Raw genomic sequence first — 27,898 nt, 5'->3', positions numbered from 1 at the left:
GAGACAGCAGAATTCATGGAAAATTCTATAAATAACAAGTAGATAACCTCTCTCCCATCCCTGCCTCCATTTCTGCTCTGCAGAAATTTTCCAGAAAAGGTACCGGAAATCTCTCTAGACGGGGTGACCAAAGACGCTCCCGCCCCAGGGTGCCAAGAAGAGCAAGCAATGGCAGGTAAGACCATTCAGTCCACCCCTCGTGGCTACTTGGCCATCCAAAGCTTGACCACGAATTTATACTACAGACAGAAGGTTGGAAGGTTATTTTCCGGATGCTAACTTGCCCAAGGGAAATTCTGACACTTAAGAGTATACCAAAAACAAACCAAAATTATACATCACAGCATCACACTGCTTTACCACACATTCTACAATCTCTGACACCACCAGGAACATATCAGTAGCTTTTTAGACGAAATTCTTTAAATTTCTTTAAAATTTTATTTACTTAGCTTTTTAGTAATTTCCACACCCAACGCAGGGCTTGAACTGACGACCCCAAGATCAAGAGTCTCATAGGCTTCTCACTGAGCCAGCCAAGTACCCCAAAAAAGATTACTTTCAACATGAACACATAGCCAGGATCAGAAATCCACTGGAGAATGAAACAGAAGAAACTCATTTCCTATGAGACACTGCAGGGAACAGAACAAAACTTAGAACAACAACAACAAAAAACCTCACCAAATTCTGTAATTGAGACTCTTGCACAAACAAGACTTAGATGCTGTAAGACAGAAACATTTAGACAGGGGCGCCTGGGTGGCTGAGCCGGTTGAGCGTCCAACTTCAGCTCAGGTCAGGATCTCATGGCTCATAAGTTTGAGCCCCGCATCAGGCTCACAGCTGCCAACACAGAGCCGGCTTCTGATCCTTTGTACTCCACTCTCTTGTCTCTGCCCTCCCCCAATCATGCTCGTTCGCTCTCTCCCTCCCTCCCTCTCTCTCTCTCTCTCAAAAATGAGTGAACATTAAAGAAAAGCATTTAGAAAACAGAAAGTTCTTGAAAATTAAAATTATGACAGCAGAAGCTTAAAAATTCGAAGGATTGGGAAAAAACCTTTATTTTTAGACAAAGTAAGTTGAGATAATTACCTCAAAAGCAGAACAAAAAAATACAGTACAGAAAACAGAAGAGAATATGAGAAAATTAATGACGATGGTCTAATATCTGAGTAACAGGAATTCCAAAGAGAGAAGCTATCAAAGAAACAATGAAGACAACTTCTCAGAGCTGAAGGACCTACGTTTCCAAGATTAAAAGGGCCTGCCCACCCTGCTGATTCATCAGAATGAATAAAAAACCCTACACCAAGGCATCTCACTGTGCATTTCTGAACATCAATAAAGAGAAGATCCTAAAAGCACAGAGGAAGGGGAAGGGTTTGAAAAGAAAATAGATTTGAATCCAGAAGTTAAAAGACAGTGGAGCAAAGCTTCAAATTCTGACAGAAATTATCACTACTATTACTTAACTATGTACTAGAGATACTAGCTAACACAATCACTCCAAAGCAACTGAAACTATCGAAATTAGAAAGTAGGAAATCTAACTACAATTATTTGAAGATACGACTCTGTATCGGGGAAACCCAAGAAATCTAGCGAAAAACTATCCAAACACTAAGGTATCTGGGCACAAATTTTACAGAAATTGATAAATTTCACGTGTACCGATAACAGGCAATCTAAGAAGAATGGCAGGGGTGGGGGGAAGGGAGGGGATTCCCATTTACAACAGCAACAAGAAAAAAAAATACCTAGTAAACTTAGCGTGCCACAACAACCTAAGAACAACTTAAGCACTGAAGGACAGACAGTAAAGTAGGTGTGAATGAATTCAACGATATATACCATTGTCGTGGTTACGAAACTCAACATCTACAAACACATATGCTCCTTAAGTTTAATAATAAACATGTCATCTTATAAAATAAAATTACCACCAGGTTTATAGATTTTTTTTAACTAAAAAAGCTGATTCTAGAATTTATACAGAAAATTAAACAGTTTTAGGAAACAACAAAAAACAATGAAATGAAGCTGAGAAAGGACGAACACTACCAGATTTTAAAATGTCATCCAAAAAAAAAAAAGTTAGTCACGAAGGGGTGCCTGGTTAGCTCAGTCAGTTAAGCCACCATGCTTGGGATTCTCTCTCTCTCCTTCCCTCCCTCCCTCTCTCTCTCTGCCCCTCCCCTGCTCACTTGCTTACTCACTCTCTCTCAATAAATAAGCAAACATTAAGAAGAAATGACAGTCATTCAAACATTAATGTGAAAGTACTGTCTTAAACCAGCGGGGAAAAGCTAGACTATTCGACAAATAGCTTTTGGGCCACTGGAGAGTCTTCTGAGAGGGAAGGGTGGGGGAGCTGAATACATACCTTATATCCTATAAATATTCCAAATACATAAAAATTTAATATGGGGGAAAAAACCGTAAGTACACTAGAAGAAACAATGAGAAAATTCCCGTAGAAAAGGCCTTTCTAACTATGATTCAAAACCCAAAAGGATAAAAGAAGTTTGATCAATTACACCATGTATACAAATGTCTGCATGGAAAAAAAAAACTGAGCAGTCAAAAGAGAAATGACAAATTAAAAAGAAAATGATCAAAAAGGACAAATCTCTCCAGCTCCTATAAATCAAAATGACAGACAATTCAACTGGAAATAAAAATGAGCCAACAATACGAACAAAGAAAAAAAAGGAAACAGAAAGAGATCAAAAACATAAAAATGACAAGCAACATGCTCATTGAGAGTAAATACAAAATAAAACTGCACTGAGATTCAATTTCACATCCATCAGGTAGACAAAAATCCACAAGCTTGAAGAAGTACTGTTGGTAAAAGGCTCTCTGCAAGGGTTTACGGTCACATATCCACAGACCTAACAACCACAACTGGGTCTCTCTTTATGCACACGTACAATTAAGTATGCATAAGTCAGTCCCTGCAGCACTGATTATACCAGCAAAACAGTAAAAACAACTCAAATGCCTACTGATCAGGAACCAGAGCAATAAATTACAGCATGTCCACAGAATGGACTATTACATGGCTATAAATTATGGAGGCATAGCATAGTGGTTAAGAGCATGGACTCCGGAATCATACTGTCTGGATTTGAATCCTGGCTCAGATGCTCACTTATTATGTGACCCTGGAAAAGGTATTTCACCTCTCTATGCCCACACATCTCTGTTAATCGAGAAGACTAATAGTACCTGTATCACAAGGTAGTTATGAGGATTGAGTTGGGACATATTTGTAAACTATCGAGAATAGTGTTTGGTATACACTAAACATACCTAAACAAAAAGATTTCCAAAATATAGTTAATAAGGAAAAAATAACATACAGAACACTGCATGGTTTACAATTTGTATATATTAAAAAGTGAGGAGGGGATGAAAGGAATTAAGAATGTATCATCGTAACTCAGGAAGAATATAAAATAAAGATTAGTGGGAGAAAAGGGAGAGACTGGGGATGTTACAGGTATGAGAGATTTTTTCCCACTGCAAACCCTTTTCTACGTTTTAAAAAACTGGTTCATATTAACGTATTCAAAATTAATAAAAAGAATTTTCCGAGGACAGTCTAGAATTTTATACCCAGTTATACTGTCAATAAGTGTAAAAATAGAATAAAGATATTTTCAGACTTACAAAGACTCAAAAAACTCACCTTTCTCAGGAAGCTACAGGAGGATGTGCTCCAATAAATCAAAAGAATAAATCAAGGAAAAAAGCAAGAAACAGGGTATCCAACACAAAGGGAGAGACAATGAGAATTCCCAGGATAATAGTGAAGGGAAGCTCCAGTTCTAAAGTGTGAGTGTGAGCAGGCTTAGAGCTCAACCAGCCCAGATAGGAACAGAAGGACAGAGGCTCCGGGGGCAATTTCTCTAAGGGGGAGAAAAAAAAAGGAACTGATAGGTTACCTATTTTTGACCATATGGGAAGGTGTTTCGTAACTCTGGCAAAAAGTCTGGAATAAAGTGGTGGTCAATATTTTTTCATTTGCTTATTAGAGTTCTATAATAAGGCAATTATTAACCCGAGGAAAACAAAAATCAAAAAACAAAATACAAAAGAAAGGAAATGGTTTCTCTGTGGTGCAGCTATGAACAGTATTTACCCTGTTATACTAATGTCAACACTTTTAACTCAAAACTTATGGGTTCAATGGTAGAATGTGAGTGAGTGAGTGAGTGAGTGAGTGTGTGTGTGTGTGTATGTTTGGTTAAGGAAAGGGGGTATGAAAGATAAAGCCTCATCCTACACAGGACAAAGTCATGAGCTAAGTTATATACTTAAAAAAAAAAAAAAAAAAAAAAATCAAGCAATAGTATCATAATCATATTATTTTTAAACAAAGAGAAAAATGCCAGAAGAAACAACTTGAAGGGTTTTTTGGGGGTTTTTGTTGTTGTTGTCATCTTCTCTTCATTTAGAAACATTATCAGGGAAAATACGAATTGAGTTTTGTAACTGTGAAGAAAGGTAGGTGAATATGAATTTTGTTGTCAAAAACAAAATCCCTCAAGAGGTATTTATGTGTCACCTATCTCTATCAACAGAGGTAACGTTCCTGAAACAGAACTTATACTACAGTGAAAGTAGCTATAATATTGTTCAACCTGTCTTTGACAGTTACTGTTTAGTACAGACGTCAAATCTCCCTTCTTTCTTGAACGTACGATAAACTTTAACTTACAAATGGGGCAGAACTAAATGACAAATAATGAAGGGTGGCAAGGCCTTTCCAGTGTCACTGATATGACAGCTGTATGTATTGTTTATGTGATGTTCTTAAATAGAAGATACGGGGCATGCAACAATTAGGCATGTCTGAAATCTCTAATCTGACTAAGGTAAACTGAACTGAGCAAGCTTCAAAAAGGAGACAGGGTAGAGGCAGTACTGACAGTCATAAAATGTTCCCTCATGCACAAACCACAATGGAGCTTTCTTACAGTCTCTTTTCTGTATGGGTATGTGTGTGTGGAATCCCTAAGAACAACCACATCTAGGCTGTAGTTAAAAAACAGCATCCTAATGGCTACCAACAGGCTTACGGTCACTTCACATGAGAATTTTTCTCTTTCCAAATAAAACCAGTAAGAATCAGGTATACTCATTCTTGTTAGTGCATTTGATTGAAATCATATTGTAAAATACTGTAAATCCTTACTCCGGCCTCTCATTGATTGTTCCCAATTTTGCTAGAAGCCTAAACAGTCTTCCATTTTGAACCTCCTATAAGACATTTTAAAAAGAGAGAGAATGTTAATATTCCAGCAAAATTTTATGAACCTGGTATCCTACACCAGTATTACCTTTAAACCGTAAATCCTAATATCCCCACCTTTTGGTAATCATTTTGAATGTAACATGTCCATTTCATTCAATATTAATACTCAAGATGATCATGCAGCTGGCCATTTTTAAGAATGGTTAAAGTTACATGGGAAAAAAAAAAAAAAATCAAGATTCTGCCAATTAACTGGAGCAAAGCCACAAACAAAAAGCAGAACACAAATGCCCAGAGGACATAAGAAATTTAAAAAAATTTTTTTTTAAGTTAAAAAATATCTGTAAACAGTCCTAGCCAATTCGGCACAAAAATTACTGTTTTCTAACTCTTTGCACATACAGATGTCATTGTATATATCTTTTTTTTAACTCTTTACCTTTGCAAGGTCTTCCTCTATGACATCATTTCTCATTTGAGCAGCATCCAACTGAGTATAAAATCGAGCACCAATCATGGGCATGATGTCATTTACACTTCGCATCCTGTTTTGGTCAGTCAACAAATACCTAGCGAAAATAAAGAATCACCTGAATGCCAAATGTGCAATTTAATTTTTTTTAATTTTTAAAAAATGTTTTATTTGTTCTTGAGAGAGAGAGAGAGAGAGAGAGAGAGAGAGAGCACGCGCGCGCATGAGCAGGGGAGGGGCAAAGTGAGAAAAGAACGCAGAACCGGAAGCAGGCTCCAGGCTGCCAGCACAGAGCCCGACACGGGGCTTGAACTCACTCACAAGCCGTGGCGAGATCATGACCTCAGCCGGAGTCGGATACTCAACCGACTGAGCCACCCAGGCGCCCCTCAAATTGTGCAATTTAAAAAAACAAACACGACACACAAGCACATAGCTATCGCTGCTGCCGTCACAGAAGTGTATACAATTTGAAAAGATTTTTTTCATCAAGTCAACCTCACTTTTAAGCGTTGATGATTTCTCTGGGAAATTTTAAGAGCCAATGGAAGAAACTGTAAACATGTCTCTTTCTCTACATCTTTGCTATTACGAAAATGAAAAAGGAAAGTTGAGTAGGGTTACACTTCACCATTTGCATTCTCAAACCCTTCCTTACAATAGTGGGACACGAAAAGACTGTTACAAGCTTTTTTGGAGGGGTGAAATAGGGGGCGGTTGTAGGTGAAGAGATTTTTCCATTTGCTCTTCAAAATAATTTGTGTCGGGGCACCTGGGTGGCTCAGTCGGTTGAGCGTCCGACTTCGGCTCAGGTCATGATCCCACATCTTGTGGGTTTGAGCCTCACACTGGGCTCAAACAAGGTTCCAACTTTTTAGAAAAGATGCCCTCTGCTCTACAATGTCATTTACCGGTTGTCATCATCTATTTATTTCTGAAAAACTGTCACGCACTAACATATATCAGAAGAGGCCAATCTCTCCTACCATTATAACTGAGGCCAAAAAAACCCCAAAAAACCAAAAAAATCCGTTTCAAAAAGCGACCCGCTAGAATACAAAGATGATCATGACCTATTACTGCCTATTCTGACAGATGAGCCGTTTCCTAAGCATCCTTGGGACGGGAGCCTCCTGCTCTCGCACTCTCTGCTTATAATTCTATCCCATTTTCTTCAGGGGACTTATCGCTACCTGCCAACATCTTACATGTTTCCATGTTTGTTACCTCCTCCCCATTAGGGTGGAAGCTCCAGAAGTTGGGGGGTTCTGATCATCTTGTTCGAGGTATCTTCAGGGTCTGGCACAGGATAGGCATTCTTTGGTTAAACAAAATCCTCCTGTTGATAATCTATGCCTTAGCTACTTACCTGTAACTACTGACATATTTACATCTAACTACTTAAAGTTATTACAAGCTTTGTGACTTTGGCAAGTTACTTTACCTCTCTAAGCCTCAGTTCTGTCATCTCTAAAATGGAGCCAACTTATAGGGTTATTGGGAAAATTCATTTGTATCAGTTAGAAAGTGCCTGATACATGGCTTACCGCTCTATAAAGTTGTTGCTTAGTATGCAAGTATGGCTTTTTAATTTACTTTTGATTAAGGAAAATTTCAAACATTCATAAAAGTAGAGAGAACAGTATACCAAATGTCCATGTACCCTTTGCCCAGTTTTGACAGTTATTAACGTATGGCTGGCTAGTTTGTAACATTTATATCCTTTACTCTCAACTTTTTAAAAAGGAAGTTTGGAGATTACTACTTTGAGATGTTGCAAATGAAGGCTAGGAATTGCTGCTGTGAAAATACACGAAACAAATATTTTCACTTGAAAGAGAAATCATGCGAGTATTCCCCGGAAGCAGGCAATCACTGGCTTCCGGTGCTCGGTCACAAGCACGACACTTATGCCAGTGTAACAAAGGACAAGTGGGCAGCCCCATCCTCTAGCCCTCAATTTCGTATCCGGAGCTGGTCCAAAAAAGAAACTGAATCCTCCAAGACTACACAGAAAAATCAGAAGGAACAGCTGAAAACTAAGGCACTGAAAGGGAGCAATATGCTCCAGCTGCTTCTAGAGCATAATAGAAAAAATTTCAAGAGATACCATAGCATCTGTTCTCTACAATCACTTCTAACGACAGTGAGAATGATGGCGTTCCACCCTCTGGAATTCCCCGATGTTAGATGCGTCTGAGACAGGGAGAAGTCCCCCTGCGGTGACAGGAGTCCACAGTGGGGCTCTCCTAAGTCAAATGCATTTCAAGGACTTCTTGGGAGTCTAGAGATCCTGGAGTAGAAGCCTGGGACCCTTACATCCATGCTTTCTGTAATGGCTGTTTTGGCCACAGAATCTGTAACTGGATCGCATCTGAGGTTTATTTATGACAGCTCGCACAAAGAGAACAACCACCCTCTAGAGCAGCACTGTCTGACAGAATTTTCTGAAATGATGGGATATATTAGCCAGAAGCCACATGAAGCTTTTGAGCTCTTGAAACGTGGCCAGTGCAAGATTGATTTAATTTTAACTTTATTGTATTTTAATTAAACTAAGTCATATGTAGCTAGTGAATACCAATGCAACCTCAGTGGGTACCCGCTGACCAAACATTTAAAACATCAGTAACTAAACACATTGGTTCATGAATTTATTCAAGGAAATATACACTTAACAATAAAAATAAAGAAATTAAAAGTTGTTTAACTGTGTTTTGCCTGATTTTGAACAGTAGGAACTAAAATAATAAATAGAAGCTCTATTAGAAGGCCTGTGTGGAAAAAAGCTGTCTTATCTCCTACGATCATCATATATGTTTAATTGTATATTACAACTTACAGAATCAGATTCTTCAGGTCAGAGGAGTAGTTGATTGTCACCAGTTCCATGGCTTTCTGTAAATTCTCTCGCTGAATTCCTGCCAAAGAGTTGCAAGCCAAAGCCAACACAACTTTTCCTAATGATATCAGATCTGCTTGCTGACATGAAAGAATAAATATAACTTTTAATTTTTATTTTATACGTACAAATTTAACACAGTGACACTACTGCCTGCATGGAAAAAGCACCTTTACAAAGAAGCTGCAAAACTCAGCACAGGGTTCGCCAATATTGGTGCTCAGAGTCACCTGGGAGCTTGAAGGGGCTTCCCGAGCCTCTCTACCAGAGATTCTCATTCGGTAAGTCTGGGGGAGCAGGCCCAACATTTTTAAAGCACCCAGGTAATTCTGATAAATGTAGTTAGGGCTATACTCTAAGCAATTCATATGCCAGCTACAGAATTGTTGCTTCAAAATTTTTTTAAAAAAATTTATTTAGATAGAGCTGACATTCTTATTATTAAGGCTGGTTACCACATATTCACCTGACTACGATCATTACAATCTATAATATGCCCCTCTCTCGCTTTCCATCATGCCCCAAATACAGTGGGAGTTTGAAGAATTATTTGAAGAAAAGTTATTCCATTATTCAGAATGTAACATAACTATTACCTGATTTCAGGGTATGTTCTTTAGAACATCGAGAATGCTGCCAACCCCAATGACATCCCATCTGCCCTTATTTCCAAATAGCCCATTTTTACTCACATTATAACAGATCTTTGAGCTCTGTAACCACCTGGTTTCTTTTTCTTTCTTTTCTTTTCTTTCTTTCTTCCTCTCTCTTTCTTCTTTTTCTTTCTCTATTTACCTATCTATTTTTTTATGATTTACCACTGTGAGGCTTTTGCTCTAAAAGGATTTTCGAAGACAGCTGGCTACATTGAGGTAAGCTCTCTATTACCTGTCTAACTCCAGGAAACAGAATGGTTATCCCAAGTGGCCCTTCTTGGCAGGTAACTATTAATAATTTTATGCCTAGGAGAATGGAATAGCTCCGAGTTAAATAAAATCATTTGAAGTAATTTTGACAGAAAACTTCTGTAAATCTTCAAAATCTGAGACCTGATCTCAAATATTGGATACATTTACTGAATACTGGTCTAGTAAAAGGAGTTTTCAAAGCTAGCTATACATTGAAATCACCTGAGGAGCTTAAAAACATCAAACAGAAGAAGTAACCCTGTAGCTATCCCTTCACTCCAATTCTGGTATTATTAGTCTGGGTTAAGATCTAGGTATATTAGTGTTTTTCAAAGCTTCCACAACAGTTCTGATAATGAAGTCAGGATGGAGAACCACTGGTTTTGTGGAATGTTTATACATAGTATAGTTGCAAAACAGGCAAATATTTCAAGACAGTCACTAATGAAACTTTAGCACTCTACGGCTATCCTCAACATTTTACCCAAATAAGAAAGTATAAAGAAGCCAAACTCCATTACTAACATTCAAAAGTTCAAATTCAAAAATTCATTCAGTACTAGCATTTGTGAATTTGACGCTCTGAACAGGAGACCCTATTATAATCAGTGGAAAAACGGATTAGAAAAACTACTTTGACTCTATTGTGGTAAGAGATGCCAAGGATTCATGTCAAAGAAACTTTTTAAAACTTCACTTGTGGTACAGACTTAGGAGCCCAGAAAGGGAGGAGGTAGGGTGGCACGGGAGGGAGCACTATTACTGTTCAATCATTTCTGTTCTCGGAGGGGCACTGCCATGAATGAACTCAAGAAGGATTCCCCTCAGTCATTCTCAGGATCAAGTAAAACATTCCAAGTTATAGTAATGAAACCATAAAAATCTTGGTCAAGACAAATTGGTACATGTAAATGCGAACTGTAAATTTCTCTAAGTGTTTCAATCCAATATCCTCAGCAAAGCAAACTGAAAGTTGCTATTATTTATCAAGTGTCTGAGCAGCATGTACCAGCACACAGCCTCCCAAACCCTTAAAACAACAGAATTTTCAGTTTAGCTCCACCCTCAATTGATGCTGTAACTAAACCTCCCACCTAGGACATTCCGGTATTCCCTAGTATGAGCCAGGAAAACAAAAGTCCAAGACAGCCGAAGGACTGGATGGGTTTTTAAAATAAGAACATCTGATTTTTGAGTGCGTCCCACCACTTTCTAAAGCTGACTCAAGGTGGAATACGCACGTTTAGAAATAAAGTCAACAGGTCACATAATCCAGATTAAATTAGAACGGATTTGTTTTTAAGTAAGAGGTTAATGACGTCCTGCTTAAAATTAAGAGAGTTCAACATCATAAAAGCCCAATAACTCTCCTTTCTTTATTTGCCAGCTAAATAATTTTCCGTTTGTTATTTTGCTTCTTACCTCCATCTGGTTTTTCCCCCCATTTGTTGAATTCTGGAGGTTTTCCCCCCACTCATTTTCAGTTTCTTCCTGATTCTTGATTTCTTGATTTTTCTGATTCTATCTATGGCTCTACTTATGTCCACTTTACTGAAAGTCAGTCTCTATTCACGTGTCTGAAACAGACTATGAAAAATAGACTACAAGAAACAATGCACTCCTTTCTCACGTACCCTCTTCTCCGTAAAATCACAATCCCCCACTTGGGACTATCTTTAATTCTCTCCTTTACCTTACTATAAGCTGTGTGAAAAATCTTCCACACACACATAACCCACCCCCCAAAAATTAAGGAAAAAAAAGAAAAAGAAGAAAACCTGAGATATCCTTTTAGTGCTGGAAAATAAAGGGAAGGTGACAACTGGTTGAAAGCAGGCAGCTCCTAATTTACCAATCAACTGCCCCAAGTGCTTACTGAAGAGTTGTTTGTTTGGAACTCTGGGATTACTTTTCCTTCAGAAGAGTTTTTCAAGGTAGCTACCTATCACTAATGTAACTGAAACGATGTACCTCTACAAAGAAAAAATGGGAAATAATACTGCTATAGTACTCACAGAAAACCAAAATCAAACCAGCCTTATACTAGAAATTTTTTTTTAAAAAAGAAACTCTATTCAGAAGAGACAAGAATGACATAGTGTAATGCTGAACGTGTAAAAAAACAAAACCGCAAGGTGTTTCGTCTTTTAATGTCGACATGGGGTTTCCAGATTCTTGCAACAGAGTTAGATGACTAGTTCCAAACAGTGTCTGACTTCTCCTCCAAAATTTTCCTGGATGTATATTTTAACAGCCAATACTTAGTCTCTCTTAGAAGCACAGAGATCAAGAAGAAAATTGTTCAGAGCCAGTCAGGCACTAGGTGGAAGACAGAAGAAGGAAAGTAGCTAAGAACCACCTAGAAAAGAAAGAGGAACAGAGCAAACCCCCTGAGGCAGAAGAAAGCTGCTGCTGGCAGAAAAAAGCAGTCAGATTCTTCTGTGCGCCGCCCACTAGATGGCGCTACCAACCAGGACAGCTTGGCTGCCGCCCAGTTTAGCTTGGGGGGAGGGGGGAAGATGGGTCACGTCGGCTTCCAACCCATACAGCTCAACGTGATGAGTGTGGCTCTACCTCTCGGGGACTACACTGTCCCCGGGCCAGCGGCAAAAGAGGTTTACGCATGAACTGGATCACTAGGCATCACTTAGACTCTACTTCTCATTCTGTCTCTTCCTTTTTGTTCAGAAACTTTGGCTTATAATTCAGCGAACTAAAATCTCTCAAAGATTTAAACTAAAGAAGTTGCAACGAGAAGGGTAAAGAAAAGGTAAACTGTTTTTCTCCTGGACTTTCCACATAATTAAGAGATTCTGCCTTACATGAGACCTCTAAAGGTTAGTAAATGTTGAGAAACACCAAAAATTTCTTAACACAAAAAGAATGAATAATACGGTCTTAAAATGGCAGCTGCATATCCTCCAAAAAGATGTGAAGTATTGCAATACAGACGAAATGGCCTGAAATATTTACTTTATGTACACATCACCTGCACAGAGCAATTAAGGCAAAAGCAACTCCACTTAACGTTCCTTGCAGAGATAGGCTCTTATTCTCTCACACCTTTTATTTATCAAGAAGTATGAAACGAACAGCTAAGACGAAGAACATAGAGGGGCCTAAACCTATGCTAGTATTATGACTAGACTAGAACCAGATTCTGATCGTGTAAAAGAAGGGAGTACGCAAAAGAAAAATTATTTAGAACATGTCAATACAACAGTATTCCTTTGAAAATATTTCCAAAATGTGTGGATTGGTGGTGGGACAGTAAGAGTAAAAATAACAGCTGTGATTTTAACACATAAAACAAGTGGAAAAAAAAGTAAAATGTCACTGAATATGATCTATTCGCCAATTACTCTGTTTTAATCTATGTTGAGTACTTTCCCGACCACATAAACATATTTTCCTCTGAACGCTTAGTCTCTGACACTGTCGTTAACTCTCTGCATTCCAACTGATAAGGACTCTGCACTACACACGGCAGTGATTAAGAAATACATGTTCAAAGCTGACCTAGAGACACCCCCAGAATAAACTGAAATCTAGACTTAAAAGCCCCACTCCCAAATAAACAAAATCTTAGAAAAAAAGCCTGAAGTTATTAAGTGTCCATGTTCACTCTTACTCACCTGGTACTGCGCCATTAATGCCAATGGATTATTATTCTGACTGTTATCAAATGTTAAAACATCAAAAACTCCAACACAATTTACTCGCAACCTTTAAAGACCAGAGAATTTAAACAAAATTATTAAACTGAGATTTTAAAAAAGTTCAACATTTCCTATATTAGGAAGGATCTCAGAATCTTATCTAGTCTAACCTCCTATCCTACCCCCATATAACCTCTTTCAACCACCATTTTAGAGATGAGGAAATTAAGGCTCACAGATACCAAGCGATAGGCCTATGGGTGTAGAAGTCAGTAACTGATAAGGCCAGGACTGGACTGTTACTCACACCTTCGACTACCAGGCGAGTGGTCTTTTCACCACACCAAGCTGCTACTTTATCAGTGATTCACGAAAGAGAACTAATTAGCTTTCTAACATTTACTGAAGATGTATTAGGCACCATTCACGTGTATTGATCATTCAGTTTTACATGTATTAGTCATTTAATCCTCTCAATAATCTTACGACACAGGTACCTTGTAAGTGTGGAAAGTAGAGGTACCAATAGTCTTCTATGGTTGCTGCACACACAGAAGTTACAGAATTTGCTCAGGATCATGCAGACAGCAACTAAGGAGACTCGGTATGATGAACCTGGCTAACCAGGTACCAGACCTTGAGCTCTTTGTGTTATGCTGTCCAAGAGAAGTCTCAAAATCACAGCAACTCAAATAAAACTCTGGTGAAGTCAAGGGCTGTGCTCCTTAACTTGGTATCAGTGGTCCTCAAAGCACTGGACCCAATGAGCAGCAACAGTATCACATGAGAACTGGATGAAAATATAAATTCTCAGGCCCCATTTCAGATTCACTGAAGGAGAACTCTGGGAGTGGAGCCCCATCACGTGTGCTTATTAACGAGCCCTCCAGGCAATTCTGTTTCCTGCTACAATCGGAGAACCACGGTTGTACATAGAAAAGGTATACTGATATCACTTCTACATCCAGCCCCTGGCCCTAACTACGTATACGTCCCAAACTTTTACATGACTCCTGGTTAATGACCAGGCATTGCATTCTTAAGAATTCAACATTTTTTTTTTTTAACTTACAAATGGACTCAAAGTCACAGCAGTTCTTCTGGATGGAATATACGAAAAGGCAGGATTAAACGAATCATCATGCTTTGTTTACTAAACTGTCACAGGTTAGATGCTCAATGAAGAAGCCAAAACTTAAAATGGTGGTACCTTGTTTTGCCAGTTATCAGAATCTTTGTTGGGTCCATAACTCGACACGCCAAACCTGCTGTGTGAATGGTACGCAACGCAGAACTCAGTTGGACAATATAGGCCCAAATAAGAGATTCTGGCAATAAGCCAGCATGTTGTCTGGGTAATGGTCCATCATGTTGACCTATACAGCAAATAAATAAAAAATGACACCTTTTAAGTAACCAACTAAAAGACTAAAGAAGTTGAACCAAAATTAACAAAGAAAATCCATGCATCATGGCACAACTTGTCAATATATATATATATATATATATATATATATATATATATATATATACACACATAAAATTTAAGTTCAGTCTGTTAGTAAGAACAGACCCCCAACTTCCTATTAATGAGATTATACCTTTATGCTGTCAGCAGCAGCACAACTCTCACTGAAATGTTTTCTGTGAACCTGGTAATTACTGAATAAAGAAAATTAAAGGATTTATATTTAATGTGAACCAAATAAATATAAATTCTGATTAAAAACAGGAATGATGGATATTATTTTACTTAAAATGTGGATAATCCTGGCCTATGTTATTGTTCAGGTAGGTGAAAACTGCTCATTCTCTGCCTTGAAAGAAAAATAAAAGCCTCTACTATCATTGATGCTGAATGTTTTCTTACTCTCCTTAAACTGCTCGTCTCCTCTCTTACAGCCATGTCAGTTAGGATGACATCCGACTCATAAAAATATAAACGTAAAAACCTGAATATCACTTATGTCTAATAATGAAACACAAAAATAATCTGATCTACCATGACAGTAATCATTTTGATTCTACCAACTCTTGTTTAAGTGCTTCCTCTTCTTTTGTAATGAGAGAGAGACAGAGAGAGAGAGACAGAGAGAGAGAGAGAGAGACAGAGAGAATCCTAAGCAGCATCCAAGTCAGCAGAGAGCCCAATGCCATTTCGGGGCTCGATCCCACACTCCTGGGATCATGACCTGAGCCAAAATCAAGAGTCAGATGCTCAACCGACTAAGCCAGCCAGGTGCCCCTCAGTGCTTCTTGATACTATTTTCTGGGTCACTGTTAAGCCTTACGCATCAGTGGAAAAGGAGCCACATAAATTTAACCCAGATTTTCTAATTCTTTCAGGGAATATGACCCCTTATAAATTCAATTCAAGTGTTCTTAGGGTTGTAAACAAATTTTTTTGTGAATCAGGCATAAAAGCAACACAGTTAAATGGTTAATTGTGGAGATAACAAATAGCAAAATTTCTGGCTTGGGATAAAGTTTCCAAGGAAAAGCAAACACAAAATTGAAAAGTTGCTCTCCCTCAATTTAGACGGATTAAAGATAGTACAATCTGGAAAACAGTGTCCGAAGTGGCGCTAGTGAGAACTGCCAAGACATCGTCAAAGATGACTATGAAGAGTTTAAATAAAACTATTTGATAAATGTGGTAATAAGGAAAAGCAGTATTTAGAGCCAACAGTGTTTTGCTTGCTCTGAGCCAGATTCTGTCTTTACCTGTATACTGTTAACAGCAGCAGAGTTACTTTACCCACGTTACCTCACTTCAGACGTGTTTTTTTAAGTTTATTTTTATTTATTTTGAGAGAGAGGCAGAGAGCAAGCAAGGGAGGGGCAGAGAGAGAGAGGGGAGACGGAATCCCAAGGAAGCTCCGCACTGTTAGCACAGAGCCTAGTGCGGGGCTCAAACTCACGAACCATGAGGGTCATGACCTGAGCCAAAGTCAAGAGTTGGATGTTCAACCGAACGAGCCACCCAGGGTGCTCCTTCTTATCACAACCCTTATATAGTATGGTATGATTATTATTTCCATTTTCTAAATTAGTATATTTCTTATAATACAAAATTTTTTAGTTTGTGCTAAGTGAAAGAGTGTAAGAAAACATTAGACTTCCATCTATAGCTCTCCAAAATTATCATTTTTCTTTTAACGGTTATAAAGGGAAACTAGAGAATTGCCTTGGAGTAGAAGTTGCTACAAATTAAAGGACGTATGCTATGTCCAGGGAAATTACTAGCATTCAAACAATACCTTTAAATAACAGAAAAAGGCGTGATTCGTGTGAAAATGTAAACATTTCAAAATGTATCAAATAGTCGGTTAACACCAAAAATAAAGATAAAAAAAAAAAAAAAAAAAACTGGAAAGGAGTGCTAATATTCATGGTTCTCAACAGGGGTCCATTTTGCCCCTCTGGAAACATTTGGCAACGTAGGGAGGAGCTATTTTTGGTGTCACTACTGGAGAAGGGGCCTGCTACTGGCATCTAAAGGATAGAGGCCAGGGACACTGCTAAATATTGTGGAATGCACAGACAGCCCCCACAAAAATAATTATCCAGCCCTAAATGTCAACAGGGCTGAGGTTGAGAAACCCAGCTATAAATTAAAGCCAACAGTCATTTCACAGGTGCTACTACTAAAATAAACTTGAACAACTACAGCTATATCCATCTATAGGAAAAGTTATACCACATCCCCTTCAACAAAATTATGTATGTGTCTAAAGATGACACGGCAAAAGAAAAAAAAATGACCACACCATATGACCCGATTTTTAATGCCAAACAGCCATGTAACCACAGCTTTCTTCTTCCAACTGTCAGAAAGCAAAGTTACAAGTAAACAAAAGTAATATTTTGTCCACAATTCAAATCCTTAAAGGAGTCACAATCCAAAAGAGAATATACTGTGGACTCACATCTTTCTTCCTCCTTAATTTCTCTCAGTATGTGAGTCAAGAAAATCTTTAAAAGATTAAAAACTATAGTAAAAAATGCAATGCTTTGTTAACTGTACTTCAATTAGTAAAATTTTTTAAGAGACTTCAATGCTTTTTCCCTGCCCCCAAACAAGAAAATGATGCATACATTTTCCTTACCCAAATACCTAGTTAATTAACAAACATCTCAAAATGGATGACCTACCTACTTTGACTCTGAAGCAATTTACCCTCTAATAAACATTTATTAGAGCGTAATTACAATATTTTGGTTCTCTTAAGTGCTGGAACTATACATATTAGAAAATATCCCATTAAAGTAAATGTTACCTGAAAATTTATTTTGAAGATTAATTCCTTAAGTAACATGCAGTCCTACCTTTTAAAAAAATTTGTTTAGGGAAATCACTTCATAAATGATATATAGTCACACTGGACTATAATAAGAGAGTCATTAAATTATATCCAGAAAATACAAAAGTTAGGGGGAAAATACTTATAACAAATGAAAGATGCAATGCTACAAAATGATATAAAGAAAAGGAAACAATGTGACAGGAGACCAAAAAACAAAACAAAACAAAAAAACCAAGACTGGAAAGAAATGTACCAAGAGAAAATGTGGTTGTACTTTGGGTGGTGAAGCTATAGGCGTTATTTTCCAAAATGCCTTTATCCAGAAAGCTTTGTAGTTTTATTTTATTTTTTTAATGTTTATTTATTTTTGAGAGAGAGAGAGAGAGAGAGAGCGAGCGAGTATGAGCGGGGAAGGGGCAGAGAAAGAGGGAGACACAGAATCTGAAGCGGGCTCCAGGCTCTGAGCGGCCAGCACAGAGCCCGATGTGGGGCCCGGACCCATGAACCTCAAGATCCCGACCTGAGGCCGAAGTCGGACGCTCAACCGACTGAGCCACCCTGGCGCCCCCAGAAAGCCTTGTAGTTTTAAAAGAAAAAACCAAAATGTTTAAGAGGAAAACACTTTCACCACATTCTCGGTTATTTACATTTCAGACACCTCCACGAGTCTTTCACACCCTGCCTCCATACTCAGCCTATACATACAATAATACTCTATTTCCCAGCCGCTTATGGACTGGCTTCGATTCTTTGAGACGTTTCTTTTTTTAACGCGCTATGATCACAGAAACAAATTCACGTGCACTTTAAAATAGAAAACCACTCTTCCACAGAGCAAAGGCATTTGCCAAAATGAATCTTGCTTGCGTGTCTTTCTTACCCCACTTTCTCTTTGTGAAATAGGCATCAGCATTAGGGTCATTGAAGTGTCTGCTCATCATAGTCTCTCCTCCCGCATGGAAATCATATGCAAACACAAGGGCTTAAAATAAAACACAAAACACTCATTATTGCAATCTGGCTTCAAGTAATGAAGCCCACAAAAGCAGAAAGACAAGTACAAATTACTCACAAGGCTCTGCAAATGCTTTAGTGGTAAATACTTCACGCAAGGTTACGATATTTGAGTGCTGAATTTTTTTCCACATATCGACCAACACCATGCACTTTGTGTTAACGAGACGAAAACCTATAAAAGGAAATTTTTTCTACTAAACTGCAAATGAAATCCCTCCTTTATTCCATCAGAATCGTGAAGAGAAGGCCATGTGATATATCATTTATGAGCTACTAATTTCCAAATGAAATAACAAATTTATTTATTATCCCTTATACACATATTAAATAAATAAATACATGCAGGAATATCTCAATAATCTTAGCCTCAACCATATGCTTCAAAGAGTGGCTAACTTATCTTCCGTACCATGTATCCTCCGAAGGCAATACGGCAGATCGTCTTTGCTGTTTACAGCTTTGTAGCAAGATGTGATGTATCCAAAATTACTTGATTTCTGTATCCGGTTGGGCGGCGGCAGTGGTTCTAGAGGGAACAGGCTATGGTAGCTGTCAACTTCTGTAGGGACTGCTAGAGTAATTCGTAAAAGACAACTTTAACTTGCTGATATGCATAAGTCTCTCAGAGCAAAAAAGAAATCGAATTTACCATAAACCACGGGTATCAAAACATACTTTTGAATTCTGGAACAGTGTCAACACTCATAACAATTCTATAAAAGAAAATGGTTTCATTATCAATAAAAAATAAGCATTACAGAACAACCAAAGAACCAGATTTCATACACTCAGAAAATTTTTTTTAAATTTCTTACATAGGTTTCACACCCAGCCCAGGGCCCGACATGGGGCTTGAACACATGACCCTGAGAGCAGGACTTGAGCCGAGATCAAGAGCAGGATGCTAAACGGACTGAGCCACCCAGGCGCCCCTTGAAAATATTTATCTTGTATAGCACCACACAACTTTTTGTTTCTCAGTTATTAGAAACAATTTGTGTTATCACTTACAGGTATTACACATTTCTGATTTTGATTTTGCTTCTTAAAACACTTTGGTTTGCACAAAATATATTTAGACAATGGTGTTAAGCATATGGATTCTTGTTTTTTAAAACATACAGAAATTCAAAACAAGTAACATTAAATTGGAGAGTGTGTATGTGTAATATATCTGTGGGTATATGTATGTATAAATATGGCAATCTATCAAGACTTTCAACCATTCAGTGGAACAGCACTGTTTTACTCCCTAGTAAAACATAAAAGAAAGAAAATGAAAACTTTATCCTCATGACTTCCACGTTCTTCAAAGCAAGAAAAATTATGTTTAAGAATAGCTGGGATAATGCATTGTAATTGGCTCATGATACTCTAGTCAGGCATTTAAAAAACTATTTATCTTGAATCCCAATCTGTGGTTTCTTATAAGGACTAAATAGGGGCGCCTGGTTGGCTCAGTCAGTTTAAGCATCCAGATCGATTTGGGCTCAGGTCACGATCTCATGGTTCCGTAAGATCAAGCCTTGCATCGGGCTCTGTGCTGACAGTTCAAAGCCGGCTTGAGGTTCTCTCTCTCCCTCTCCCTCTCCGCCCCTCCCCTGCTCACTCGTGCTCTCTCTCTCTCAAAATAAATAAATCACCATTAAAAAAAAAAAAGACTAACTGTATTCGGTGGTTGGTTTCTGTAGAGTATAGGCAATTTACTTTTCTTTTTAAAGTTTATTTATTTATTTTGAGAGAGACAGAAAACCAGAGTGGGGGAGGGATAGAGAGAGATGGGTGAGAGAGAATCCCAAGCAAGCTCTGCACTCTGAGTGCAGAGCCCGACACGGGACTAGATCCCACAAACCGTGAGATCATGACCTGAGCAGAAACCAAGAGTCCGAGGCTTAACCGACCGAGCCACCCAGGTGCCCCTATGTTTCCTTCTTTACCGCTCCCTATTTTCTGATACATACATGTATCAGTTTTGCAATTCAAAAAGGGGAGGATTTTTTTAATGCTTCAAATACAATCAAATTACATTTCCCAACGGAACAGCTTCCATTCTCCTAACTGTCTTGAATGACTTAGGAATACTCAAGAGATTTCAAATGAAAAGCAGGTAAGTGAACATGCACAGTACACACAGAAAACCTTCTAGAAAGAACACAGCAAGAACTTCAACAATGGTAACCTCTGAGTGGGAGCGCTGTTATTCTCTTTACACTATGCCATACTTCCCAAACTTTTTACAATAAATATGTTTAGCACTGTTTTTAAAACACATCCATAAATCTCTTTCTAAAAAACACACAGACCAATATGACTAATAATTTTTCACTGAATGCCTGTTAAGGAATACAGGTAAAACGCTAATCAGAAAACTGTAACTCCAGAAGACAGGCTCATAATGACCCTTCCTGCCTTTGCTAAATTGACATTCACCATCTCTTTGTTTTCGAAACAACCACAGGAGACAGAACTCTATTTCATAAAGAAAATAAGGATCACACATCTAGAAATGGAGTTGGGATGCAAACTCAGGGCTCTGATTCCATAGTCTCGTGCTCTTAACCCCCAGACGACATTTTGGCCAGAGTGCAAAAAACAGACACTGATTCAAACAGACACTAACTTTCAAAACAAGGTCACGTGACATATTCTACTGAAATAAAGGCAGTACAAGGGAAGTATACACACAAGGAAATGCAGCTGCAACTTTGCCCATTTATCTTTTATTTTAACAATCAGCGTAATTTCCACAAACAAATGATGAATAAATTTTGTTCCCTGGTTATTTCATGAGGAGCATCTAGTAAGAGAAATAATTAATTTCAAATTAGTGAAAAGGTAATGAGTGCCTACTCATTAATGAAATACAGGTTCTTATCAAGACAGGTTATTAATCAAAACAGGTTATTAATTTTGATTAATAAGGTCTTATTCAAGACAGGTCTTAATCAAGACAGGTTATCAAGACAGGTTATTAAGTTATTAATACAGGTATTAATGAAATACAGGTTCTTATCAAGACACTAAGAGAAAAATAAAGGACAGAGATCTATATGGAAACATCATACAGTACAAGGAAAACAGCTATTAAAAAAGTACAACTCACCATGGCACTGGTTCTTAAACTTCAACACCCTTCAGAGTCACTGACAGTGATAACAATACACAGTTTGCTGGGCCCGATGCCCAGTGTTTACTTAGTTGGTCTACAGTAGGGCCCAAGAATTTGCAATTCCAAGAAGTTTCCAGGTAATAATAAAAAGATGCTGCTGGGGCAAGGACCACATTCTGAGAAGCACTACGCATGGAAATGCCCAGAAGGAAGCCATTCTCAAGGATCCTGGAAAAGATCTCACAGAGGATTTGGTATGTGTACTACAAACTGAAGGATGAGACTGCCCTCAGTGATACTCCACAACGAGCGAATGAGCGCTTTGCTTTGTGGTGAGGGAGTAAACAGAACCACCACCGCCACCCAGGCCTCAATGCGTATACTGTGTTCAGGAACCGTGAAATCTCATGCGGTGGGAGAGCAGGGTGTATTACAGAAGAGGTACAAACAATGTGGAGAAAAAGCTGAGGGGATTCTGTTGGGACTGGATCAGAGGGGAATATAAATGCTAGACTGAGGACCTGAAATTCGCTACGCCAAGCAGCGGAGTCAGAGCACCAGTGTGTGACAAAGAGATTGAGGGAGGGTCACAATCTGCTAAAAATTGTACTAACTCCTTTGTCCCTGCGTGCCCTTTCAAGCAAGGCTTGTCGAATTCTCTGCGTCGCGGGGTGGAAAAAATCGTGCTTCAGTGGAAGACCATGGAGTATCCAATGGATGGCTTTTCGATGTCTGATTCTGATGCCACGGAAGGTATTTTGCACCTCTGTAAACTGCACACAGGTAACTGGCAGCACTGCAGAAGAACGCCTGCCTTCTCCGTGGAAAAGCCAGTTTGCACACACATTTCGATACCCCTGAGCTAGTAGTAACAGGTCCTACAACCGGCTCCCTCACGACTTAAATAAAATCTTCAAAATGTTCATTTTTATGTCTGTACGTATGGTGTTACCTTGTTTCAGAAAGTCATCTTTGAACACTACATTTCCCAGTCTACCCTGAAATGATCGTATGCAGCCTGATATTAACCTTAAAAAACCGAATGTTTCCACTGATAGGAATACTCACTGTCGTTTTGCTCTTCGTTTCCAGCTCAACTTAACAAATACATAAAATTAAGTATGAATAAAGGGAATAGGGGGTGCCTAAATCACTGTTAGGCCATCAAAAATCAGACTAGGGATACCAACGGGCAAGATTATGGACAGAGCTGCATTCTTCACGTCAGCCCCAAGTTTTAGTCTGGGGTCCAATTCCACCAAGTAATAGTAAAAACAGTGATAAAAAATAAAATGAAATGTTAGTGTCTTTGCTCTATTCAACCCTACCTCCCCTCGAAGGACATATAAAATAATAGGTCCAATCTAAGATAGCGAACGTCTGAGATTCACTACGGTTTCTCAACCTTGGCCCTACTGACATACCAGACTGGATCACTCTCTGTTGTCAGGGACTGGTCTGTGCACTGCAGGGTGTTCGGCAACCCACCGGTAGCCAGCAGCACCCCACCGCCAGCTGTGACAACCAAAACCGTTCCAGACACGACCAAATGACCCGTGATGGGGTAACCACTCCTGGTGCAGAAGCACTGATCTACAGGAAATAAATTATGGCTTCAAACTTGAGAAGTACTAATCTGGTGGGAACATGAGCTATGAAATGGAAAACGGAGAGAAAAAAGACAGCAAGACCAACTATTAATGCATGGGTCAGCATGAGATGAAGATTGTAGTAAACAAAAGACATGAAAAAGATCAGTTAGAGCAGTGACCCCCCAAAAAGCATTTACTAAACCTTGTGGAACATGGGGCACAGAAGCGGATTAACCATAACCTTTAGTCTGTGACACTCAGATCACTGGCTCGTGTCTACATAAAGCCTGGTTTTATGTAGTTAATTATTCTTAATAGCATAATAAGCATCTGCAAACTCAGTACTCATCAGACCTTTAACTTACATCTAAATTATGGTTCTCTTTACCAACCTCTGCCTTCCTTCTCTCACTTCCTTCCTTTTTCATATGGCTGCATTGCACATAATATATACATAAGCATATACACATACATTTACATAAGTGTAAATATATGTATAAATTTTGGTTAACTTTGTCAAAGGGTAGTATGCTGCATATAGTCTCTTGCAACTCACTTTACTTACTAATCTTCTTCTGTGTTGTTGCAGCTCAGTGACCTTCCTTCCTTTCAGCTGCTGCACCACCTTCCATTAGCTGACAGCAGCACAGTTACTCTGGACCGATCAGAGTCTCTGCTATTTTGAGCGACAACGTTACGGATACTTCGTCATACATTTTGCGGCTGAAAACGTATAGGAGTTTGCCTGTTTCCAGGAGGAGAAGTGCTGGATCACAGGTTCACCCAACTTATGCTCCCTATAGCAACGCACCAGAGAGCCTGTGGATCCATATCCTAACACTTTACCCGACTGGACTTCAAGATGGCAGCTTACCTGAGTTTTCCCTAATTGTCAGTGATGGTTCACATCTCGTCATACGTGTACTGCTCATGTGAATTTCCTTTCTTTACGTGCCTATTCCTATCTTTTGGCCATTTTTCTGTTGAGTTTTTTATGCTCTTACTGAATTGTGTTTCTTACATTCTTTGTCAACTGTGTAAATTTCTTCTTCCAGGTTTTTTCTTTACTGTGGGTATCTTTGGATTGCTTTTCAATTCTAACTTAGTAAAATTTAGCAGTATTTTCTTTAAGAGTCAGCAATCTTTGCATCCTGTAGACGAAATCTTTCTCTACTGATATGTTAAATCTATTTGCTAATATTTTACAGTATAAAAAGCTTTTAAAGTTTTGTACACAAGTGCCCACCCCTCGCTTTGCCCTGGGCATTTCTTCCATTTGGCTGTCCCTGAGCTGTAGCCTCTACACACTAAACCAGCAACAGGTCCTAAAGTGACTCACTCTAGCAAATTACTGAACTGGTGCGGCGGGGTGTGGGGGGAGAGTGGTGGTAGTGGTTATGGAAACCCCCAAATTGGTAGTTGGTCAGAATGTGGGTAGCCTGGGCACCCCACCTTGGCGGGCATCTGAAATGGGAGTAGTCTTGTCAGACTGTGCCCTTAATAAATAATCCGTTAGGACATGAAGTAAATGCCAGAAGTATTAGGAGTAAAAACAGCTCATATGCTTTGACTGCAATTATACTGCATCTATACATCAGTTTAGGAAAACTGACATCTTACTCATTATGTCTTCCTATTTATAATATAATATTTTGGGGGCACCTGGGTGGCTCAGTCGGTTGGTTGAGTGTCTGACTTCGGCTCAGGTGATCTCACGGTCCGTGAGTTCGAGCCCCGCGTCGGGCTCTGTGCTGATGGCTCAGAGCCTGGAGCCTGCTTCAGATTCTGTGTCTCCCTCTCTCTGCCCCTCCCCCCTCATGCTCTGTCTCTCTCTCTGTCAAAAATAAACATTAAAAAAAGTTTTTTTTTAGATATATAATATTTTGCTCTAATTATTTATCTTACTTAATATCTCTTAGTAAGTCTCCCCCATTGAGATCGCACACATCTTTTGTTGCATTTATTCCCTAGCTACTGATAAGCTGAAACCACTGTAAGTAGCATCTTTTCTTTTAATTATATTTAAGTTATTGGCCACTGGCCTACAGAAATTTAACTGACATATATTAATCTCGTATCCAGCTATTTCCTAAGCTCTATTATAATTTCAAGTTATGCCCAACCTCTGGTCATACGACTTATACATGATTGCGGTCATAAAGACTGGAAAGGCAAAAATAAACCTACTTATTTTTCTTTTCTTCTTTTATCCCAGCTAAGACCTCAAAGACAATGTTAAATAATTAAGGAAAATTCCAACCTGAATACTTTAAAGGTTATGACAGATCAGTTACCTGTCCAACTAAACTGAAAAGATTGGTGTTAGGGCATAAGAGCTCCATATTATTCCTTTTAATTCTTTAGCAATCAAGAAAATGCACAGTAGACTATGTTGAGTCCTTGATTACAACCACATGCTTTGAGATTATCTCTATGGCAAATATATTCCTACTGCATTATTTATAAAGTTTTGCTAAATTATACCGTATTTAATCTTGCTATATACAGAATAAGCTAGGCAAAGAGATTTTAATGTACTCCGAGAAACACTGTGGTACAGTCAGAAAAACCTAGCTTTAAATCCTGACTGACCAGCTGATTACTAGCCATCAGTACTAAAGGCAAATTACTTAGCCTTCCTGTCAACCTCAGTTTTCCTCATACGTAAGAGGGAGAGGATAGTATTCGTGTCAATGTCATAGGATTTTTATGAGGAAGAAAGTAAGACATATAAAGAATTTAATCAGCACATTATCTGGTACACCATAGTTTCAAAAGTAATAATTACCTTCCCCGTCTGTTTAAGTATCCATACTTTATCAAGTTTCAGGAAACAATATTCTAATGCACAATGAGGTAAATCACCATGAATTTTAAAACCACCAACTTTTTTGACAAACGTCACATGGAGAACTGAAATGGACTAGATGATCAGTGGCATCTTGGAACTCTTCAAAAGCAGATTTCAAATAAATACACTCGTAAAATTGTAACTAGCTGTTCAACGCATAAAAACATGTACATCGAGATCCTAATAACCTTTAAAAGGAAGGATGAACCAACTCGCATTTTACCTGGCATATCTGCTTGGTCGATTTGAGCCATTGTTATTAAATGCCTGTTAATCAGCTCCTAAGAAAAGAAAACAAGTATATTTACATATAAACAGAGCTTCTAAAATCTGATTTTCTTATTATAAGTAAATAAGTACTAATATTTTTTGATATGCACACTTTTTGATGTCGACAACATGAAATGACATTTCTAATAACGATAAAACGTCTAAATTCCAGGCCTGGAGAGACCTGCCCATAATTAAGGTTGGGGTTAAGTAGCTATGCTTTGACCCAAAGCATGTAACTATAACTCTGTGGCTGAAGACAAGGCCTACCCTAAGTTCGTCAATAATTTATTCATCAACATTATACTGGCACAACTTCTGTGAAATAACATTTTTTTCTGAGATTATAAGTATAAAATGAAATTCTACGTATCAAATAATATCCAGCTGTTTACCTAAAAAAAAAAAAAACAAATTATTTTATAAAGCCTACTTTATAGAAAATATTAAGCTCTATTACTTTTTAAAAAAAATTTTAAAGTTTATTTATATTTGAGAGACACAAGGGGGGGTGGCAGAGAGAGCCGAGAGAGGGCGGTGGGGGTAGGGGGAGAATCCCAAGCAGGCTCCATGCTGTCAGCACAGAGCCGGACACGGGGCTCGAACTCACAAAACTGAGATCATGACCTGAGCCAAAACCAAGAGCTGGAAGCTTAACTGACTCAGCCACCCAGGTGCCCCAATATTAAGCTCTTTTAAAATGAGGTTTATTTCTAGGCCAAAGTACTTATTCTCAACCTCCAGATATTAACAAAAAGTGGTCTGAAGGTTAGAGACCATTTCGGTAATTTATTTATGTATTTCAGAGACCTTTCAACGCACAGGATACGAAGTGCAAAAAGGTGGCCCATTTAAGTAGCCATTTATTCTGTTTTACGTCCTAACACATACCGATCTACAAATTTTTTTGAAAAAACGGGTTTCCTTAAATAAATATGCCAATTAGGACTCGTACACTCTACGTTCTAGCTGCTTTAGTGCATACAGCGTGTTTGATCACACGATCTCATTTGAAAAGAGCTCTGTTCTTTCTCCGGCTCGTCGCTACAGCACAACAGCCATACGGATCCCCCCCAGGAACTCTGACAGCCTACCTGTCGGAGTTCGTCGGCCATGAAGAAGGAGGGTGCATTTGCTTTTGGTTGCATGTAGGCAACATGAGGTGCAGTTGGAGGATATATGTGGTAGTTTGGAAATACCTAAAAAGGCAGGGAGGGGGGAAATGTAATAACCAACCTTTCTCACTCGATATGCTTTACCATTGTTTCGGTAAAGCTGTAAGCTTTAAATGACAGCGATAGATAAATGGATACATTTTCATCTTTAAATCATAGTGAACTAATAAGCACCTTAGAGGACAGCTGTTGGCGGGACACTTTCAGAATGAACTCACTTTATACAAATAATCTTGTCGTAATCAATTTAAAAGTCTGACGAGAAAGGAAACATTCCTTCGGACACAGTAAAACCTAGCTTCCAAGGAGAGGCCAAAGCTGCACTTTGGAAGAGGTTACGTAGTCCGTCAGCATTTTTTAAAGCAGCGGG

At 38.6% G+C, this 27,898-nt stretch overlaps 1 protein-coding gene across 5 annotated transcripts in view; it reads right to left on the bottom strand.

Annotated features, from left to right (window-relative positions):
• The window catches only part of PAN3 (poly(A) specific ribonuclease subunit PAN3), a 131,646-nt gene that overhangs the window by 7,675 nt on the left and 96,073 nt on the right, over positions 1–27,898 (bottom strand). For 4 of the 5 annotated variants that reach the window (XM_045466000.1, XM_045465835.1, XM_045466075.1 and 1 more), the window contains 10 exons: positions 27,448–27,552; positions 26,307–26,364; positions 18,941–19,102; positions 18,587–18,703; positions 18,395–18,496; positions 14,418–14,583; positions 13,184–13,274; positions 8,581–8,720; positions 5,706–5,835; positions 5,207–5,271 (listed from right to left, as the gene is read on the bottom strand). In XM_045466000.1, the coding sequence (XP_045321956.1) occupies positions 5,207–5,271; positions 5,706–5,835; positions 8,581–8,720; positions 13,184–13,274; positions 14,418–14,583; positions 18,395–18,496; positions 18,587–18,703; positions 18,941–19,102; positions 26,307–26,364; positions 27,448–27,552 (1,136 nt within the window). The remainder of the gene's footprint in view (positions 1–5,206; positions 5,272–5,705; positions 5,836–8,580; positions 8,721–13,183; positions 13,275–14,417; positions 14,584–18,394; positions 18,497–18,586; positions 18,704–18,940; positions 19,103–26,306; positions 26,365–27,447; positions 27,553–27,898) is intronic. The other variant, XM_045465917.1, reaches the window with a different exon arrangement.

This window comes from Leopardus geoffroyi, chromosome A1, assembly GCF_018350155.1.
Source record: "Leopardus geoffroyi isolate Oge1 chromosome A1, O.geoffroyi_Oge1_pat1.0, whole genome shotgun sequence".
Taxonomy (NCBI): Eukaryota; Metazoa; Chordata; class Mammalia; order Carnivora; family Felidae; genus Leopardus; species Leopardus geoffroyi.
This window is presented reverse-complemented; position numbering and strand designations above follow the sequence as displayed.